General features: G+C 41.8%; 2 protein-coding genes across 5 annotated transcripts in view; both read right to left on the reverse strand.

The window, feature by feature from the left end:
- Positions 1-1,353: 1,353 nt before the first annotated feature.
- On the reverse strand, positions 1,354-4,946 carry emd (emerin (Emery-Dreifuss muscular dystrophy)). 2 transcript variants are annotated; one of them, XM_026998089.2, is made up of 7 exons: positions 4,881-4,946; positions 2,601-2,690; positions 2,396-2,488; positions 2,251-2,285; positions 2,134-2,159; positions 1,897-1,950; positions 1,354-1,646 (listed from the first exon to the last, which is right to left on the reverse strand). In XM_026998089.2, the coding sequence occupies exons 2-7, from the start codon at positions 2,680-2,682 to the stop codon at positions 1,400-1,402; spliced, it is 537 nt and encodes a 178-aa protein (XP_026853890.1). In that variant the 5' UTR covers positions 2,683-2,690; positions 4,881-4,946; the 3' UTR covers positions 1,354-1,399. The 2 variants fall into 2 exon arrangements, with proteins under 2 accessions (XP_026853890.1, XP_026853891.1); XM_026998090.2 differs by having other exon boundaries at positions 2,601-2,684; positions 4,881-4,942.
- A 1,699-nt stretch (positions 4,947-6,645) lies between these two features.
- The window catches only part of flna (filamin A, alpha (actin binding protein 280)), a 30,391-nt gene continuing 18,602 nt past the window's right edge, over positions 6,646-18,434 (reverse strand). The window contains exons 23-47 of one of the 3 annotated variants that reach the window (XM_026998219.2): positions 18,222-18,384; positions 17,974-18,134; positions 17,712-17,879; positions 17,459-17,582; positions 16,886-17,042; positions 16,568-16,757; positions 15,914-15,937; positions 14,713-14,960; positions 14,319-14,405; positions 13,354-13,453; positions 13,134-13,274; positions 12,880-13,008; positions 12,563-12,736; positions 12,255-12,416; positions 11,800-12,003; positions 11,503-11,655; positions 11,262-11,384; positions 10,885-11,151; positions 10,614-10,751; positions 10,385-10,500; positions 9,427-9,559; positions 8,785-8,961; positions 8,439-8,657; positions 8,085-8,288; positions 6,646-7,941 (exon numbers count right to left, since the gene is read on the reverse strand). In XM_026998219.2, the coding sequence (XP_026854020.2) occupies positions 7,757-7,941; positions 8,085-8,288; positions 8,439-8,657; positions 8,785-8,961; positions 9,427-9,559; positions 10,385-10,500; positions 10,614-10,751; positions 10,885-11,151; positions 11,262-11,384; positions 11,503-11,655; positions 11,800-12,003; positions 12,255-12,416; positions 12,563-12,736; positions 12,880-13,008; positions 13,134-13,274; positions 13,354-13,453; positions 14,319-14,405; positions 14,713-14,960; positions 15,914-15,937; positions 16,568-16,757; positions 16,886-17,042; positions 17,459-17,582; positions 17,712-17,879; positions 17,974-18,134; positions 18,222-18,384 (3,947 nt within the window). In that variant the 3' untranslated portion in view covers positions 6,646-7,756. The remainder of the gene's footprint in view (positions 7,942-8,084; positions 8,289-8,438; positions 8,658-8,784; positions 8,962-9,426; positions 9,560-10,384; positions 10,501-10,613; positions 10,752-10,884; positions 11,152-11,261; positions 11,385-11,502; positions 11,656-11,799; positions 12,004-12,254; positions 12,417-12,562; positions 12,737-12,879; positions 13,009-13,133; positions 13,275-13,353; positions 13,454-14,318; positions 14,406-14,712; positions 14,961-15,913; positions 15,938-16,567; positions 16,758-16,885; positions 17,043-17,458; positions 17,583-17,711; positions 17,880-17,973; positions 18,135-18,221; positions 18,385-18,434) is intronic. The other 2 variants (XM_026998220.2, XM_026998221.2) reach the window with 2 other exon arrangements.

The raw sequence follows: 18,434 nt of genomic DNA on the forward strand, positions 1-18,434 counted from the left end.
TTTTTGTACAAAAACCAAATCACATTTATTTGGCAACGTTTAGTCGTGTGAAAGTTTAGCTTTGCGTGTCTATTAATATTTTCTTTATCTCTTTAATGCCATTTCATTAAAACACATTCAGAGCATATCTTTCACTGAATTTTAGTATGCAAACACTTTCAATCACTACTTTTTCAGACTAGGATCATTAGACGCCACAATATATACACACAGTGTATGCATATATAAAAGATACCAAAGGGAGTTACTTCAAGCAACATAATTCTTTATGAAGTTTACAAAACTAGTGTTATACACTCACTGGCTACTTTTTAGGAACACCTGTACAACTGCTTATTCATGAGATTTTGTAATCAGCCAATCATGTGGCAGCAAGGCAATGCGTAAAGTCACAAACCTGGGTGAAGAGCTATAATCAGAATGGGGGGAAAACGTGGTTTTGATTGGTTTTGACCATGACATGGCTGTTGATGCAATGGAATATTCAGCGCATATATGTGCTGCTGACAAATCTGCATCAATTACATAATTATGTCAATCATGTCAGCATGGACCAAAATATTAAAGGAATGTTTCCAACACCTTGTGGAATCGATGCCACAAAGAACTTGCAGCTGAGACAAAACTGGTGTCCTACCCAGGATTAGTGTTGAGTTCCTAATTAGGGGCGAGTGGGTGTGTTAAAGCACTCACAAGCAAATTTCAGCATATTTAAGCAGTAAATGTACTAAGTTATATCTTTAAATTACCATAAAGACTTCATAGCACATCTAAATTAAATAAATTTTGTACCCAAATTGTGACATTATGCAAAGATAACAAATTGTACGTTTCTGATGTTTTGTTTCCGTTTATAATCCAATAACTCTAACACAATATTAGCTAATTTAGGTTTTCCTGATATTCAAAAGGTTGTAAACAATTGAAAATGTCATGAAGCATTAAGTATTTTTCTAAAACTCTGTTCTGTATTGTAATTAAAATTCTGCACATCCTTATAATCTTAGTTATGAAAAGCATGCAAAAATGCATTTAAACAACACTAATGCACTTTTACATTTTCATCCCTGATGTTCATTCAGTTTGCTTCCCATATATTAATGTCCCTCATTTTATGTTCCATGTTGAAATATATTCATGATTCTACTACACCTAATAATTGTGCTTGCTTGTAATATACCCTCTGGAAACTGAAATCATGCCATGGATTTAAATTCAAGGACTATATGTATATAATGGCTTGATTCCATGCTCTCCTCTCTCTCTCTCTCTCTCTCTCTCTCTCTCTCTCTCTCTCTCTATATATATATATATATATATATATATATATATATATATATATATATATGTATGTGTGTGTGTGTGTGTCTTCCTATGTCAGGAATATGTAGTAAATAACCTACCCATCAATTGTATTAAAGGGGCTTTTCTCAACAGACTCCATGTTTGAGTACACATAGTAAAGAAATACTGCAACAATAACAAACACCAAGACCCGCAGCCATCCTGGAGCACCCTCAGATTTACTCCTCTCAGATTTAGCCACCAGTGGTTTAGCATCCTGTTGGCCGGATTTGGTTGTGTAGGCTGTTGATCTAGAGTGGGGTGTACTCTGGTAGGTTGTTTGAGTACGACTGGTGATAGGCCTTTTTGATGGATATAGAAAAGGTTTCAATTATTTTTTCCAAGCAGCATTAGGGATGGGGACATATGGATGCAGATGAGTGGTGAACTCCGAGCACAAGATTACAGAATGTTGTCAGGAAATGGAAGCTTGGTGAATCTAAGCAGTATTTGGTAGTTGCCAGCATAAACGAGCTACTGAAAAATTAACTCACTTTTGTAATCTACCTATGTATGGGTTTGGTTTAGCTATGATAGATGTTAAAGACTCACTCATATGCTCTGCTTGCATCTTCAGCAAACTCAGTTGTCCTTGATCTCCTTGTTCTGTAAAGATGTATTTCAATGTTACTTCACAGTAATAAGTTACTTCACACTGAAAAATTGCCTCCTAATTGAAAGGCAGAACATAATTATTTGCCTATATAATTAGTTTAACACAAACTAGAACCATATTAAAAAACAACAAGACGTTTGCAAACAACATGCCCTCTAAAATATTGTACTCACACATCCCCAAAGACTTCATGCCTCACCTGCAATGTAAAACATGGCAGACCTTAGATCCATGTACAAATCAGTTCAAGTCTGATGCAACTGTACCTTAGACACTGCTGCTGTACTTACTGGTGGATGATAAGTAACATACGTGACTTCTTCCTCTGTGGAAAAATGAGGCACATTTTTTCAGGAGTGCATTACTTCAGAACCAGTCACCAAAATTGGTGAATGATGTTTTAAATATCTTATTCCTAATTAATTAGGCTATTACGTTCTTCTCTGTAGTACGTCTTATCAGGAGATGACTTTGTGGCTTTGGCCAGGGCTTCTTTTAATTTCTTCTCATAAAGCTTCCTGGTGGAGTCTGGACAGAGAGAATTTCCTCCTTTTTACATCTCAACACAGTTAATACATCAGAAACATGAGCTTCGGCCATTTCAAAACTAAAAATATATCAACATTTTTAGCTCATTTACCAACAATGGGTCCATGGTTGATTCCATGCTCATCCAAAAGTTGACAGAGCTCTTCAGCAGACTTGCCACTCAGTGAGGACATGACTGCAACTTCAAATTACACATTGGGTGATAAGCGTCAATTACATGCAAAGAGTCAGTTACATGCAAAAAGTCAATTACATGCAAATGTTTTGAGGGAAAGATTTAAAAAGGGGTGAGCTAAAAAAAATTTGAGAAACTGATTTCTACGAATTGTTTACCCTCGTACTTTGTCTAAAATATCATTCAAAATCTGATTGTGATGTGTGCACAGAACTTATTCTCAGTAGGTAATTTTTATAGGGAATTAGTTTACATATAGGATGTGTCCACACTTTTGCTGTATTTAAAATGTGATTCTTAGTTGTTTTATGAAGCACAGTGTTTGTTGTTGTTTACTTCAAATAAAGCAGAATGTTTTCTTTTACAGTAAAGAACTATACCAGATGAAAAAACATGTGGTGACCATTTGTGCGTTTGAAGCCCAAAAGCCACAGAAAGCAACAGCAAATACGTTTTTGTTTGCATCAAATGAAGCAAATTTCATAGACCTACATGCCATATTGCAATAATCTAGCCTAATCAGTGTGCTAAACATGCATTTGTGATGGAATTTTTTTTATCCAGTGAAAAAAAGACTGGACCAAGATGTGTAGATTAGTAGCCTATAAAAAATAAACCCTTGTCCACAACAACTGCATGATGTAAATAAATAGATTTTTAGTCATTTTATACATATTCCTATTCAATCAACAGGAAAAAAAAACAGTCAAAACAATATCTAATAATATATTTTATCTATGTTTATGGCCTCTTTAATTGTAGATGTAGAAGCACTGACCATTAAAATAAAATGCTAAAAGAATATTCTTCACATTTCAGTCAATAGCAAACAAATAATTATATGGGTACATGCAGGAACTAACATGTTCCTGCACAAGCTTCAGTTAGACGGAAAGGGGAGTAATCGAGTGATGTTCTTCATACTGCCTGAAAGCACAAAACTTCATGTGGAATTTATGTTTCATCTTATGTGCTGAAATGGGAGGTGAATTTTACCAAATGTACAGCTGATTGCACTTTTATTTATTGATTGAACTTTTTTATCTACGCTTAGGCCTGCGTCACTGTGTCATTTCGTCCCCCATACTCGTGGGATAGTTGTTCACGAAATTATATAATCTTTTTATTTACGTAATTGATGAAGTTAACTATGTTGTGAATGCTATGGCCAAATTTTAATAAAGTGTCATATGACGCCCGACTGGACCTGGTGCTGACCTCGCATACCCTACAGTTGTTACGTGAGCGCAAGTGATGTCTGCTAAATAAATAAATAAATACATACATTTGTGGCTGAGGACCTTTTTTAAATAATGGGACATAAAAAGTCTCCAAACCAGGCAACAACGTGTCCAAATTGGCAAAAGTGCGCTTCCGTCCTGAAACGGTTTGGAACGGCTGGCCTAACACCGTGGTGACGTATGGCGGTGAAGCATCGAAAATGGGTGATGCCGTTGTGCCCCTAGCAGCAGTGTCATTTGAGAGCGTTTGAGCCAGACCGAAGTTGCAAATCTATTTTCATAGGCCTACAGTAAGTTACCAGAAAATAATAATCGAAGCTTGTTTGTTTGGGGTTTTTTTCTGTGGGAGGGCCCAAACGCGACCCTCTTGTCCGCATGTTTTCTGAGATTTTAGGTTGCCAAGTACGAAATACGGAAAATAGTGAACAACCAAAAAAAAAAAAACCTGCTACTGCCTTGCTTGGTAAACTGTACAAGTGTAACAATAACATAAGCGTATAGAATAACGCTCAGCGTCATTGGACCTTCAACATTGTTTCAAGCATTACCCAAAACGTGGAAAAGGAAGGATCAACTACAACGTAAAACATCTGGACCTGAAGGTTCTTTACACATGCGCGCAGCACGTTTAGATTGCAGTTGCACGGTACTTAATACACTGAAGAAGTAGAAAAGGGGATCGTGACTTTTAGAAACAATCTGCTGATCTACACCATAATAAAAGAGTTCAGTTGGCTTTATGAACAAAATAAATCCTGAATTTAGTACGTCTGCTAGCAAATGTTAACCTAGCTATCCAATTCCAGCTAAAACAGTAGGGCACAAATATAAAAGCTGAAAAATCATCTTAAAGGACGAACAGAAAGATAAACTGGCCAAACAAAATAACAGATTGCGGTTTATTCCACGCTTCTCAAAGCATCAAGCAAGGCGTGGATTTCAACAATTCACTCACCTGTCCGCGCTTTTCAGTTAGCAGTGCTAACTTTCCAAGCTAGCTTTCCAGTGCTGGGTCTCCGGTGAAGTGACGACATGGGAGACGCCCTGAAGTTGCTGTTTCAAGCGCCAAAATTATATTCCCATAGGCTAGTTTTTCCACATCGGTGATTTCGGGAAGTCATCTTTGAGCAACTCAAAACTTAAGCACCATTTTTGTTGTGGCTGTTTTGACACGTGCAGTATTACATCTTAGACCTGGGCATATGAGATATTTAGTCTCCAGATTTACAAGCGATAGGGCCTCCATAATACACACATTAAAGCAGACTACATTTTACCGCATGCACCATAAAACGTCTTATGCAACCCACACCTACTGTACGGATTGTTTCAGTAAAATAGCCACATTTCACTTCATGCATTTGTGAAATGCATTCTCATCTCTGAATCCCAAAACAAAATGCTTTGATTCACTACCTGTTTGCTCTTTTTCCTGAGGGTCAACTCCCGCAACACACCATTGCCATTATCAGAAGGGAAGTCCAACTCTTATTTGTGGACTAAATCTGACTTAGGCAGCAGTCTCAGTACCACACGCCTTTAGTTCTGAAGTTAAATACCATCACGCTGCCTCAGTTTCAACCCCTCCAAGTCTGCTAAGGTACATCTTGCACACAACTATCTCCCGCTAACATCCCATAGCAACAACTGTATAATTTTCTCCTAATGAATAAGTTTCCCTTTACACAGATGTCACTCCACTTACAAAAAAAAAAAGGTATTTCATGTCTGCACAGCCTGAAAAAAAAAAAGGTATTATCCTTTAGTATGAGGGAGCTAATTAATAATAGTAAAATAAACATTAAATATGAACGTTTGCTATAAACCCCCCCATAATATGTATTATATATTTTTGGTTTGTTTACTTTATTCATAGGTAGGCTCTAAGAGGTAGAGGGTGAAACTCCTCAAGCAACAACTTCAATTATATGATGGCTCAATCAGAAGTACAGGCAGCCTAACCAAAAATTGACTAGTATTAAAAAACTCTTAGCTTCTTAGAACAAGCAGAATATGAGGGGGAACAACACAAGCAGTTTGGATGCAGTAGCCAACAGCACACACCCAGGATGACTAAAACCTGATTACTTTTCTTCAAATATACACCTGAAATTGAGGCTTAGGTTATGAAAAATACAATTCCAAATCAAAAGGTTTTAAGTACATGCAATTGAGAAAATGTAACTGGTTACTCATGGCGATCACGACTAACTGCCATCTCTAATCATTGACAGGCCTTGGCAACAGATGTTGTATGGAATGCCATGCTATTGTTACATGGAATTCTTCATGCAAGAAGGGATGTGCATGTTTTCTTGGACGAAAGGGGCTTAGGAGACTTGAATTTAAATGTGCAGATGGGTAAACAAAAAAGCAAAAGGAATTGCAGTGTAAGAATATGGAGCGATTTGTTTTAACCAATTCAATGTATGCTCAACTTTAAATATAAAAGTTTGTGCAGGGACTTCTGTTTGCTGGTGATGGTAGTGACCAGCCCTTAGATCAGTTAGCATTTAAGATAAAGACTTGCACAGCTGAACAAATGAAAAGGCCAATCCAATGTCAGGAGTTCTGAACATCTACACATGATCTCAGGAGTTTGTTACCATGTGTTTAGTGTTGGTCTCTTAATGTGCCCATCTAAAGCATTTGCTTTCGTCAATCTGCTAAAACTAGAACCAGTTTCCAATTCCCACAAGAAAAACCTTCACAGTTGAAAGCAATTTTAATACATCTGATTTTATTCAACTGCTGAAACAGTTTATGCTAATCTGGACCATTAAGGAGCAAAACCCAAAACCCAGTCATCACATTTTTGTTTGCAAAATGTACCAGTCAAAACTCAAATCAATGGACAGATGAACAAGACAAGCTTGTCTGAACGGTCAGAAAGGAAACCGGTTGGACAACTTTATTGTTCAAAATACTGTAACACTTTCATTGTTTCTTTTTAAAGACAAGTTTAGTTCTCAATTCTGGAATACTGGTTACACCAAAACAGGCACAGAACTGAAGGGTTGATGAATGACAGCAAGTGATTTCAAAGAAACGTTGAAACATTAAGCACTTTTTTTTTTTTTAATCAAGAAAAATTCATGGACATTGCATCTCCCTTATGTTTCACCTACAGCACATGATGCCTACAGACAACTCATGCTTAACTGCCCTTTTATTTAATTATTGGAACCTTGGCATAGAATTCAGTCCGATGTCTGGGACTGTTCTCACTCAAACAGTGAGAACAAAAAGGGAGACTATGCTCAGCTCTAAAAAGTGCAATAAAAAAAAAAAAAAAAAAAAAAGGAAGATTCACACACCCAAACAAAAAAGGAAAAGAAATGGGGCTAACCCACAAAGCTGGCACCAGTGTTAATTCAGTTGTGTAAAAGGCACACAAGGCATTACGAAGTACTAAACGTCACCCACTGGGAAACAAACACCTGTGCCCTTTCTAAAGGACGCAATACTTCTATCCCTTCTGCTACCTGCAATAGTTTAGCTCCGAGAACAGCGGCATCCGAAACCAGGTAAACCCACTGTAGCAGCCATATCATGTAAGGGACAAGTCAGTAACACACTGATGCAAACCTTGGCAAATACAAGAGCCACCATGACCTGCACCTGCAAAAAAACAGTACTACTGAACATGGCAAACAAAACAGGCTGGCTGTCTTAGAGGAGGGCAATCAGACCAATTAAAAGGGGGTGCAAGTACAGTACAGAGCAATGAGTGAGACAGCAAGAGAACTTTCAGTGTTTATGCAATTAACTTTAAGACACATGAGTAGAAAGTCTTGGGTATGGATGGCAGCTACTTTGGCTGGGGTATGATTAGACAGTGATGTGGAACGGGCTCCCAGGAATATGATCGTCACCCCATTTCACCACCAAGATGTACTCGCCCTTCTCTTTCAGCTGGTAGGACACATTATAGAGGCGGTTGCCCAGGTGTTTGACCAGGATCTCTTCACATGGTACTTTAGGCCCATCCACTCCAACCAGCAGCATGTTTCTTCCTATTTACACAAAAATAAATGAATGCATTAATAATTCAGAATCTCAAAGCTGCCTCACCAGTAGTTGAACTTAAAATATGGGCAAACCATCTCAAGTCAAAATTTATATTGAGGGGATAATACTATTAGGTCATAAACAGTACCTGCTTTGCTACAGTCTACGCTGAAGCTATTTTTCTGGCCAATGAAGCCTTTTGAGAGGCCCAGGCCCTTGGCCACCACACGGCTGGCATCAGAGCTAGACCAGCCTGGTACTGCCTGCTGGCTGGAAGCCATACTTCGGGCTACAGGATCAACCAGCACTGATGAGGTCTCATGCATGCTGTGGCTACTGACCAAACGAGAACCTGCAAAAAGGACACTTTTTTTTACTGCAACTGGAGCCAAATATATCAATGCGACACCAAACTTTCTCTCTTTTTTTTAAAGACTGAATGGGCATCAATTATTTCATGAGAAACCCCCTAATGGATTAAATAGATGTATACATTTCTTACCAGTAATTTTAGCCTTAAAGGGGCTGCCAACAATGTGGTAGGGACCACCATATTTAATAGAGATTAGGTAGTTTCCAGGTGCCATTGGTGTGTAGGTGACCTTGTATCCCTCTGGGCACTCCTGACAGTCCATCTTCACCTTAGATGGCCCATCAATAGTCACTGCCAGTGCTCCTGGACCAGCTGAGCTTGTGTTCACTATGAACTCACATGGAGACCCTACACAGAAAGAAGCACAGGGTCAAACCACATTTAAATTGGTCACCCTCATTTTATGGTTCAAAATATAATCTAGGCCTTCATGGAGTCTACACAAACAAGCCCATATTTAGACCAATAAACTTACCAGTTGTGCCTCCCTCTAGACCAGCCCCATAAGCAGACACCATACCCGGGTCCCCGGCCTGGCCCATTTCCCCCACCCGGATCTTGAAGGGGCTTCCGGGGATGTGAGAGCCATTGAACTTTACATCAATCAGGTACAGGCCATTCTCCCTTGGAATGAACCTCACAGCATACTTGTCTGTGAGTAAAGAGGACAGGACAGGGAGCAAGGCATTCCATGTACTGTTAGTGACTGGAATCTTTGTCCAATGTTCTACTGAGAATCATTTATGGTACAAGCCAGAGAGGCAACATTTTAGTTTTGCAGGGGTTTCAAATTTGATCTCATTGACAAAAGCAAATGCTGTTACAATGATGCTGCAGACACCATTGCTGCAAATGTATTGCACAAATTGGAACACTTCAAATGCAAAAGAATCCAGTTTTAATAATACATGTTAGGCCTTCCACATCTGGTCAAGTTCGATTTTACAACACCCAGGAGACAGTCTAGAGGAGGGTACTAAACATGCTAGCGCAATAGCACTGAATCAAATGCAAGAGCAGCTAAACGGAAGTGCAGCTCCTGCACCAATGTTCTAGACCATTCAAAGACAAGTTCTTTCAAATCCATTCAGTAAGAGTAGTCTGCCGTCGTGGTTACCTTCATCGATTTCAGTGACGCAGCATTCCTCCAGGGCTCCAGATGGGCTGTGAACTTTAGCATCAATGACGCCCTTTGCCCCATTCAGGCTCACAGCAAATGAAGCTGGCTGGTTCACCTTTAAGCCGGACTCCTGCGTTCACAAAACTTCCACAAATCAACTCAGCATCATGCTGACACTCAGAACGTATGAACACCCAGTGCAAGTGTTTCTTGCACCTCTAATGGTAGTCACGCTACAACTGAGCTTACTTACCTTCAGGCTAACAGAGTTAAAGAGAGGCTAAATGAGAAGTCCTTATAAAGATGGCAGTCTAAAGTGGAGGCAGGAGTGAGGAAAAAGGGTAGAGAACACAGGCAAGAAGGGAAAGCCACAGAATAGAAGCCTCTTTTGCCCTCTTTAACCCTTTAGCCCCTGACTTCCATCCCTGCAGGCCATGTAGGCTGTTGGGAGCCTTTAGGACAAGGCACGAGAAATACAAACAGTCCTTCAGTATCCCACAAACCCCAGCACAGCCCATCACCACAGCAGCAGAGCGTCACAGCATTAATCTGCCCTCACCAAGCAAACATCTGGAGGACCTTCAGTTTTAGATCCTCAGTGAATCACCATTGACAAATAAAACTAATTGCTCAACAGTTTAAATGACCTCTCATGGATTGACTCCAACACTACTTAAGCCCAGTATGCATGCATATATCGGTCAAAAAGGGTGGAGTGTGAGCAAAACTTCAATAATTCACTCATTTGGTCTACCCCTTGCCCCTCTTGCTCACATGGAAGGAGTGGGTGAAAAGTAATTAGGGACAAAAGCATCCATCAAACACTACATAACTGGCTAGATGTTTTGGAGCTTTCCCTCGGTCTCTGTTGTGCCAGGGGCTTTCTGCTGCTGTGCTGAGGGTAGCCTAGGGCTCGCTATGGGAGGACAAATGTCTGTCTTCCTCGAAGCCTCACCTGAAGACTGGCAACAGTAAGACGGCGGGCGTCATCAGAAGGCGATGCAGCAGGCACAACAAAGGGGCTGTCAGGGATGTGCTCATCGTTGAATTTGATGGAAACCTCATAATCGCCTGCAAAGCAAGCCCACATTCAGGTTATGGCATGTCTTGACGATGAGGACACGGGAAAAACCCTGCAGTGTGCGATTTAGAAGCAAGCAGGATCCAGCTGCTCCCTCGCTCACCAGGTTCCTGGACAATGTAGGAGACACCACTGGACCCATCTTTGCGATCTTCAAAGGCAATCTCAGCCTTGCTCGGCCCCTCAACTGCGATGGACAATCCTCCAGCTCCAGCCTCACGTGTCCATATGCTAAACTCCGCTGAAGGAAGCAGATTGCAAAATGTGTGCAGTGCACCATAATTTATTTCAGTCAGGCTTTTCAGCAGTCAGTCAACTCAAACATTAGATGTTTTTTTGCATTTTAAAATGACAATCTTCACGTAGACACATACCTGGAACTCCTGCTTCTGCTCTCTCCAGTCCCGGGCCTCCTGCACGGACCTTGTGAGCACCGCCTTCTCCAAGAGGTCCCACAGTGAATTGGAATGGGGAGCCTGGGACATGCTGGCCCTGGTACTTCACACTCACCGTGTGAACACCCATCTCAGTGGGCACAAAGCGAATACAGTAGGTGTTGTTTTCTCCCTCCATGATCTCAGCCTTGTGCACCTTCCCAGAGGGGCTGGTCACCTGGGCAGTCATGTCAGCGATGTTGATCTCTATAGGTCAGAGATTAAAAAGGTCAGGTATAATTTAGAAACTGAACACTCAGATTATATAGTGAAGTTGACGAGAATTCTAGGAACTTTTGGTGCGATTTTATTTTTACCAGGAATCTTCAGGCTCAGGTCGCACTGGCTACCGACATTGGCAACAGATGCAGCCGTTCTCTTGCGAGTGATGCTCTCCTTCATCCTGCCCTCTCCAGTCACCTTCACTGTGAAAGCACTGCCTGTGAGAACAGAAGCAATGAATTAGAAAAAGATACATTGACCATGAAACATACATTGGCCACCATTCAAATCATTTATAAAAAAAAAAAAACCATACACCAATAAATAAATAAATACCTGGAACATGCTGGTCAGCAAACTTGATGTTAATGATGTAATTTCCTGGTTCTGTAGGGCAATACGTGACCTTACAGGTTCCATCTTCCTGATCCTCAGTGTTGATGTCCACCTTACTTGGCCCTTCAATGGACAGGCTAAGACCTCCATAGCCTTGAGCAAAGAGCACCATCAACACCTCTATCAGTACACTTCAGTGCTACACTGGACGTCATTAGGCATCACAGTTACCTAAAAGTTCTAAACATGGTTGCAACGGTTTACGGTCAGCTTTTCATGGAGGCAGCCTGCCCTCACCTGCGTCTCTGGTGTCGATGATGAACTCAGCTGGCTCAAACGTGCGTGCCTCGCTCAGACCCTGGCCAGACACACGCACCCGGCTGGCATCCGCAATCTCTGACTGGTTAATCATAACAGCTATAGGGCTGCTGGGAATATGGCGGCCATTTTTCTTTATGTTCACAAGGTGCTCACCAATCTCCTTAGGCACAAAAGAGACACCTGAAGAAGTACCAAAAATCCAAATGAGATTATGATTCCCTTTCTTTCTCCTTCTATGTATCTAAGACTTGCTACTTCACAGGAAGCAAGAAGCAAAACTCAGTGCAGGAAGACAGCCTGTACCATAATTAATGCCACCTCAAGTATTCTAACCAATGGGTGGTTGAGATGGCAAAAGAATGATTAATGTGTAGGGTGTTTTGGTAGCAAGGACAGGAAAGAGGTGGTATCTTCTCCCATGGTTGGCTTACCCACGTGGCCGTTGCGCAGCATCTTGAGTAGGCATGGCTCTTCGCGACCAGAGGGCGTGGTGAGGGAGGCAGTCAGCTGGCTCAGGTCCAGCTCTCCAATGTCTAATGGGATGTCAGCAGCAGAACCCACTTTCAAATGGGACATGCGCATGGAGTCGTCACCTGTGAACAGAGAAAACTTGATCACCACCGACCTGCATGTAATGGATAATGCAACTGGGATTAAAGAATACCATCTACCACCAGTCTTTGGCCATTATTCATACAAGTCTCTCCACCCATCATCTGACCTTAGGACAGTTACTGACCTGTGATCTTTGCCACGAAGGGACTGCCAGGGATGTGCTTGTCATTGTACTTGACGAGGATGTTGTAGTCTCCAGGCAGCACAGGGAGGTAAGACACGGTGCAGGTGCCATCCTGGTTGTCTGTGCAGCTAATGTCTGCCTTTGATGGCCCCTCAATGGCCAGAGAGAGACCACCTGATGAACACATTAACCACCTTTTCAGTGTTCCATCCCACTGTTTCAGCAACCAGCTTTACTACATATAATGGAGCCTTGGTCAATGAGATACTTGGCTTTAGTTTAGAGGTTGCGTTAAAAGGAGCAAAATGCTACTGTACCTTCTCCAGCATCTTTAGTGTTGACAGTGAAGACAGCAGGCTTATTGACCATGCCGTGGATCAGACCAGGGCCATAGGCAGTCACATGTCCACTGTTGACAAAATCCACATAGAACTGCAGTGGACTTCCTGTCGGGGGGGAGAGAAAGGAGTTTGGAGTCCAAGATGCTTTATTCATGTTCAGATTTGCCTCCAATTATATAAAAATAAAAGCCATAAAAAAAACCCACACCATTTACATAAACACATTTTACCTGGAATATGTATCCCATCATATTTGATATCCATCTCATGTAATCCAGCTTCTGTGGGAGCATACTTCACGGTCACAGTGCCATCTTTATTATCCGTTATATCTGGCTTAGCCACTTTTCCAGATGGCATTCTTACTTCACCTGAGAAAGATTCAGCATATTATTTCAAAGGCTTCTTCATGTGCCCACCAACAGAGGTGACATGTCTTGGAGCACTTGCCTGTGATCTCTCCCTTCTGGATGGTGAAGGGAATGACCAGATCAAAGGGTCTCAGTCTAGCCACATCTAGCCCATTCATGCCCATAGGCCGGTCAGTCGCCTGAAAAGCAGGACAAAAAGATCAGTACTCTGACCTCAACCAGAGGAAGCATGCTTATTTAGCCCTGAAAGGGGTTTTATAGCAATTTTTGGATTGAAATATTGCACAAATTTGATGTCTACAAGAAAAACAGTAAGAGCAAGAGAAAAATGATTGTCAACATTTACAGTTTACCCTTAATAGCTTGAAATGTCACATTATGAATTTGTAAAAACAAATCTTTGAATAAAGGCATTAGGTGAAATCAAGTACAAAACCACATACAACAGATCTAAATAAAAGTGGTGAGGAGCAACATTGGCAGAAAAACAAAACTGGTAGAGTGGGTACACTATATGCCCAATAGAGGGGGGGGGGGAGAGAAGAAGAATGACGGTAATGAAGAATGACGGTAATGAAGAATGACATCTGCCAACACGAACGAGAGAGGAGAAAAAAAACAAAACCAAAACCACCATTTCATGACAAGAGAATGAAGGCTCAGTCTGATTTGCTAGTCTGGGGGGGGGGGGGGAATGCATAGTGAAAGCCAAGCAGACAAGACAGTGACAAACCACAAAAAGGAACCAACCAAACTAAATTAAACCACAGAGATGAACATACAGCATCAACATGTCATTTTGTGCCAGCCATTTTGTTAAAATGTGGGTTTCCACATTTATTGCTTTCAAAATGGCTGCCGTTATCTGAACGGGACCAGACGGAGTTAGACGAAACAGGACCTACACCTGCGGGGAGAGAATATAGCAGTTGGAAAATGAAGATGAGAAAGAAAGGGGGGGGAGGGCTGAGTGCGAAGGGGAACGTCAACAAGGAACAAAAAGTGAGGCAGACATGGTAACAGGAAAGCGGGAAGTGTCAGTACCCATGGCTGGCCCATGTTGGGCGCGTAGGCGTACTGCGGGACCTGGGTCTGCTGCAGAAGCCGGTCAGGGGAGGCACCTTCCAAAGCCTGAGACAGGATGACAGAATTGACTGTGAAATACTCCAGTGCTTAAGCATCAACACTGGTATAGAGCATTCCTTCGGGAAGCTGCTTATGATTGAAGAAGTCCAAGCCTCTGTCAGAACAAAAACTACTTAAACACCACTGGATTCTATTCAGTTAGTAAGATTAGAGCATCATGTCAAGTATTTATCTACAAATCTTTTCCTCGTCTAAAAGATGTTCATCCAAATCATTTAAAGGCAGACACGTCTGCTGCAACAGAACTCAACGGCCAGGTCAGGGTGGAGGATCAAGCAGCCTGTCTACGTACCGTGACCTGGAAGGGACTGTTGGGGATATGCTCTCCTCCAAAGCGCACGCAGATGACATACTTCCCAGGCTGGGGAGCCGTGTAGAAGATGTCAAAGGTTCCATCCTCATTCTCTACCACGTCCACATCTACCTCTGCGCCATCTGGAGTGCACACTGTGCATGTCACCTTTCCCTTCCCAGCAGCCTTTGCATCCACTGTAATGACTGTCTGCTCTCCAATTTGGATAGTAGGACCAACTCCAGCACCTGAGGAAGGACAGAGATCAACTTCAAAGCAAGCATATGGCCACTGCACACAGCCAGTTTGTTCCCTTCAGCTTCAGTATCTAACCACTTGGAGCAATTTTTCATTCTACCATGCATCCTACCTCAACACACTTCTATGACACAATGGGAGACTGAAGAGGTGGCGGTCGAAAGGTTAAAGTTCAGGCTGCACAATTATGATGGATTTTGAGCAGTACCGTGACTGCATTTAAACATTTAAGAAATCTCTGCACTTGAATCTTAAATATTTCTGCTCTGACCAAGCTCTGAAGTGCTCAAGAACTGAAACGTCTAAACATCTCAGTAAGCACACGTCAGGAGCTTTATAAATAATGTTGCTCATTTGATGGCAATCCTCTCCATTTTTATACACTTCATGAACCAAAAGCCTTTTATGATTATTTAACTTTTGATTAATACATAGTTGTGCAGTCCTTAAATTTCAGCTCACTGGGCTTAATGAAAATCATACATCTGCTCTTCAGTTTCTCCGTCACCTCAGCGGAGTGTTACATCCCCGTAATTAATGTCCTAGTTTTATTAATGCAGAATGTTGTGCATCAGAGAGGAAAAGACCTCAGTCTCAAATGCATTTAGTAACCTCAAGGGCAAATTCCACCATACATTCAAATGAAAGCCAAACTCAAGTTAGTGATTAGTCTTTTTTTTTTTGTTTTAGAACATGCTGCCTGTTGCATTACAGAAAGACAGGAAGAGGACAAGCCAATGCACTGACCCAAAAAGCTACATAAAACCTGGGAACTACATTCTTAATCTAAATTAATTTCACCTTTTAAGAGAGACTTTTAAAGAACAAACTTAAAATTAGACAATTAATGGGTTTTGAAGGAGTACTAATCAGAAAAGCAGGATGGTGCCATTCTGCATGCAAAAAGAACAGTCTGGAGCGAGACATCCGTCAAAGATCTTACCCAAACCGTGACCTCCAATTGAGACTGAGAACGTGAGAAGCGGAGTGTGGAAAAAGTGAGAAGTAAAGGAAAAACAAAAAAAATAAAAATAAAAAATCAGGACAATACACAACAAAATGTGCTCAAATAAAAGAAAAAAAAAAGGAAGGAACTGTTTTTAAATAAGTAGTGAACAGTGTGCTGGGAGTGAGAGCAGCTCTGCACAACAGGGTGTTTTCTGAGTAGGTGACAAGGTTGGGAGCCACATACACACAATCATTTAGAGGTCTTCAACCAGCATAACCATTGAAATACTACATACCACAGAAGGGTAATGCATTGATTAAATATTTGAGTGGTTTGGCTTTTGGAAGGAATTTTAAATTAGGGCTGAAATTCTTAGGCACAACAGAATACTCTGGCTGTTTAAAGATCAAAATAGTTCATTTTATATATATATATAAAAAATGTATTTCAGTCTGGACACACTAATTCCCACTGCAGAAAACTGCACCCAGAGAGGTAGACATCTTCAAAGTCTTATAGGATAAATTTTCTGAATGGAGATGCATAGGGAAAAAACAAAAAACAAAAAAAAAAAACCCCACAAACATTCAAAAATTACATTTAATGTTTCAGTGATTGAGCAACTAGTATTGTACAGGGGAAGCCTACCAGTTACTGTGCATTTGCTGGCATCTCCTGTGGGCACAGCTCTGATGCGGTATGGGGAGTACGGGATCTCATCCCCACCATACTTGATAAGGATGGTGTAGCGCCCAGTCATATCAGGCACATAAGACACCAGATAAGTGCCGTCCTGGTTATCACGAATGTTTGCCTTCTTGGGCTTCCCTTCTGGATCCTAAATGACAATATATGCATGAAAACAATTGCTGAAAGACTGCCATCAGAAAAACAAAATGCCCCCATTTTAATGAATTCTAAGCTAAGCATGACTGTGGCAGTTCAGCAACAAACTCTTGAACTTACAGTGATCTGCACAGCCAGAAGTCCTTCTCCAGCATCCTTTGCATCAATGGTAAATTCCACTGGAAGGCTGGCAGGCACACCGGTGGTATTAAGACCAGGGCCACTGGCACGGACCTTACTGGCATCATGTGTGGGCAGAACCTTTACTTTGAAAGGACTAAAAAAGAGACAGCATGTTGGATGAAGAGGAAGACAAGAGGGAGAAAAGCAGCATGAAGTGCCAATTTATTCAGTGAACGTTTATATTTCGGAGTCTGCTTGAAGATTTGTCCTCCACCCCCTCTGACCTAGCAAGTTTTAGTTGTTGCAGTCATCACAGTGGCATAGCAATTATTAGCTTGCTAATGGAGCAATATCCTGACCTTGTGCAGCTACCCAACTTGTCTCTATGGAACAGCTGTCTGTACTAATCTGTGATAGCATGACTGGTCAGTCACAATCAGTAGAAGAGGAAACCAAGCCATGCAGCAAGCCAGCGTAGACTGCTGGGTCTCAGACGGCATCACTGCCAATTCAATTCTGGCCTGGTTTAAAAAGTACAGTGTTGGTAGTGGCTGTGATGCAGGTGTGTACCTGCGTGGGATCTCCTCATCAGCATACAGTACATTAACAGAATATGACCCTTCTCTGGTGGGCACGTAGCTCACAGTGTGAGTCTGGTCTCCATTATCCACCACCTCAACTGGCTCCACCACACCTGAATACATGTTAAGACCAGCATGTCAGCATCAGCTTGGTTTTCCTCATTTTTAAAAAGATGTGTTTAAAGTGCACTTAAAAATAAATAAATAAATTCAAGAGTCCATGCATGCCCACATTCTTTTACCTTTGGGTCCCTGCACTCGGACCTTCAGCGGAGCCACACCTGCCTTGCTGGCATCCACACTGAAAACCTGCGGGACATTGGCCCGCACGTTGGTCCCAAGACCCTGACCCTGGCATTTCACCTTTGTGGGATCAACAGTATCATGGACAGGCACAGAAAAAGGACTTCCTGCAAGAGAAGGTAGTAGTATTAATGATTTTTTAGGGGGGGGGAGAAATGACAAGCTAGGAGAGGAGGAAACAGCAACTAAATAAATAACCACCAGTGACTGGCTGGCCTCCATAGGTGATGTTCAGGTTATAAGTCCCTGGCTCATATGGGATGTATTCAACAGAGCAGCTGCCATCTTTGTTGTCAGTGCAGGACATCTTTGCCTCCGAGGGTCCCTCCATAGCCAGACCCAACCCTCCTGTACCAGCCCCACTACAGACACACAAATAAATAAATAAATGTGTGAGAGCGAGCGAGCGAGCGAGCGAGCAACACTCAGAACTGCAGCTGACTATTCACCGGGTCTCCACAGTGAACTTGTTGGGTTTGTTGGTGATTCCAGCCTGCAGTCCTGGACCATGTACGCACACACGAGCTGGGTCACAGCCCTCCGTCACGGGCACACGGAACGGGCTGTTGGGAACTGGGGCATCATCATAGGAAACCTCCACTCTGTGGGGACCTGCCCATAAACACCACTCATCAGGCCAAAATTTGGTTTACCAATATTAA

The sequence above is a fragment of the Electrophorus electricus genome, chromosome 24 (assembly GCF_013358815.1).
Source record: "Electrophorus electricus isolate fEleEle1 chromosome 24, fEleEle1.pri, whole genome shotgun sequence".
Taxonomy (NCBI): domain Eukaryota; kingdom Metazoa; phylum Chordata; class Actinopteri; order Gymnotiformes; family Gymnotidae; genus Electrophorus; species Electrophorus electricus.

Bases quoted from the DNA above. Each gene is read 5' to 3' on its own strand.
- emd (XM_026998089.2), bottom strand. From the start codon at position 2,682: ATGTCCTCACTGAGTGGCAAGTCTGCTGAAGAGCTCTGTCAACTTTTG. The intron at 2,160-2,250 runs GTAAGTACAGCA...TTTACATTGCAG, and splicing joins ATGTTACTTATCATCCACCA to GTGAGGCATGAAGTCTTTGG. The intron at 1,951-2,133 runs GTGAGTACAATA...ACATCTTTACAG, and splicing joins CATGAAGTCTTTGGGGATGT to AACAAGGAGATCAAGGACAA.